Source organism: Ananas comosus, linkage group 19 (genome assembly GCF_001540865.1).
Source record: "Ananas comosus cultivar F153 linkage group 19, ASM154086v1, whole genome shotgun sequence".
In the NCBI taxonomy this organism is placed as follows: Eukaryota; Viridiplantae; Streptophyta; class Magnoliopsida; order Poales; family Bromeliaceae; genus Ananas; species Ananas comosus.
In genome coordinates, this window is record NC_033639.1 from 3,909,932 (window position 1) to 3,911,973 (window position 2,042).

General features: G+C 36.2%; 1 protein-coding gene across 1 annotated transcript; it reads left to right on the forward strand.

Moving 5' to 3' along the window:
• On the forward strand, positions 223-1,509 carry LOC109725256 (uncharacterized mitochondrial protein AtMg00810-like). Its single transcript, XM_020254363.1, has 2 exons — positions 223-361; positions 1,127-1,509. Exons 1-2 carry the CDS (start codon positions 223-225, stop codon positions 1,507-1,509), a joined length of 522 nt encoding a protein of 173 aa, XP_020109952.1.

Below are 2,042 nucleotides of genomic sequence, written 5' to 3' on the forward strand. Positions count from 1 at the left end.
TTTCGTGTCTTCGGGAGTAAGTGTTTTATCCTTCGGGATCGTGAAAATCTTGAAAAATTTGACTCCCGAAGTAACGAGGGGATCTTTCTTGGTTATTCTACTGAAAGTCGTGCTTATCGTGCGTACAATTTACGAACTAAGACGGTGATAGAATCTATAAATATAAAAGTAGATGAAGCTTCTTTTGTAAGTACTTCTGTGAATGATTCTTCTAACTCTTTGATGAATAATGATAATGATTCTCCATTTATATTGCTTGTGAATGATGATGTTTCTGCATTTGATAATCCCATTGCATCTCCTGAAATTGTTGCATCAAATAATTCATCTGAGCCTCAAAGCACCTCATCTGAAATACCTAGTATATCATCTGAGACTACATCCTAGAGAGAATCAAGAGATCATCATTTATCGAATGTCATTGGGGATCCTAATGTTGGTGTGCGAACTAGAAGTCAACTTCAATGTGAATTTGCATGCTATGTATCTCTAATTGAGCCAAAGAATATTGACGAAGCTCTTCTTGATGAATATTGGATAAATGCTATGCAAGAAGAACTTGGTCAATTTACCCGCAATGATGTATGGGAATTAGTGCCGCGCCCTAAGCAACAAAATGTTATTGGTACTAAATGGATTTTTAAAAATAAGAAAAATGAGGATGGTTTAATTGTTCGAAACAAAGCTAGACTTGTTGCTCAAGGTTATTCACAAATTGAGGGGATTGATTTTGATGAAACCTTCGCCCTGGTTGCTCGTCTTGAATCTATTCGTATTTTGTTCACGATAGCTTGTCACTTTAAAATTACTCTTTTTCAAATGGATGTCAAAAGTGCATTTTTGAATGATTTTCTAAAAGAGAAAGTTTATGTGGAACAACCAAAAGGTTTTATAGATTCTAAATTTCCAAATCATGTTTTTTGTCTTAAAAAGGCACTTTATGGACTTAAACAAGCACCGCGAGCATGGTATGAATGATTAACAAAATATCTTTTAGAAAAGGGGTACAACCAAGGGGGAGCGGATAGAACTCTTTTTGTTAAACACACTAAAAATGACTTTATTGTGGCACAAATTTATGTGGATAACATTGTCTTTGGCACAACTAAAGATACTGTTGCGACAGAATTTGCAAAGTTGATGACTAGTGAGTTTGAGATGTCTATGATGGGTGAGCTTTCATATTTCCTTGGTCTTCAAGTTAAACAATCAAAGGAAGGAATTCATTTGTCTCAAACCAAGTATGCAAAGAAACTGGTTAAAAAATTCGATTTGGATAGAGTAAAGAACTTTGGTACACCGATGGGAACAAGTAACAAAGGACTTGGACTGAATGTTGAAGAACAAAGTGTGGATGAGAAACAGTATAGAAGCATGATCGGCAGTTTACTGTATTTGACAGCGAGTAGACCGGACATTGCTTTTAGTGTGGGAATCTGTGCTCGCTATCAAGCTAATCCAAAAGAAGTTCATTTGAAAGCGGTTAAGAGAATCATACGATATGTTTAAGGTACAACCGCTTATGGTCTATGATATCCAATGGGGACGTCTTTGGATTTAATTGGCTACTCGGATGCGGATTGGGCCAGTTCTGCGGATGATCGAAAAAGCACAAGTGGAGCATGCTTTTATATAGGCCACTGTCTAGTTGCGTGGCATAGTAAAAAATAAAACTGTATTGCACTCTCCACTGCAGAGGCGGAATACATTGCGGCCGGTAGTTGCTCTACACAATTTATCTGGATGAAAAGCTTATTGAGTGATTATTGGATCTCCTCCACCACTTTTACTATTCTATGTGACAACACGAGTGCCATTAATATTTCAAAAAATCCTGTTTTACGTTCACGAACAAAGCATATTGAACTAAGATATCACTTTTTAAGAGAATTGGTTGAATCAAACGTTCTTCAACTTGAATATATTTCAACCAAAAATCAACTTGCGGATATTTTAACTAAGCCGTTGGATCAAAAACGTTTTCTACATTTAAGAAAGGCTATTGGTATGAATCCTTCAAACTAGATGCATTCAATTGGGCC

Excerpts from the sequence above, each read along its gene's own strand:
- LOC109725256 (XM_020254363.1), top strand. The coding sequence starts at position 223 with ATGAATAATGATAATGATTCTCCATTTATATTGCTTGTGAATGATGAT. Across the intron at positions 362-1,126 it reads CACCTCATCTGAAATACCTA|AATTTGCAAAGTTGATGACT; the intron begins GTATATCATCTG and ends CTGTTGCGACAG.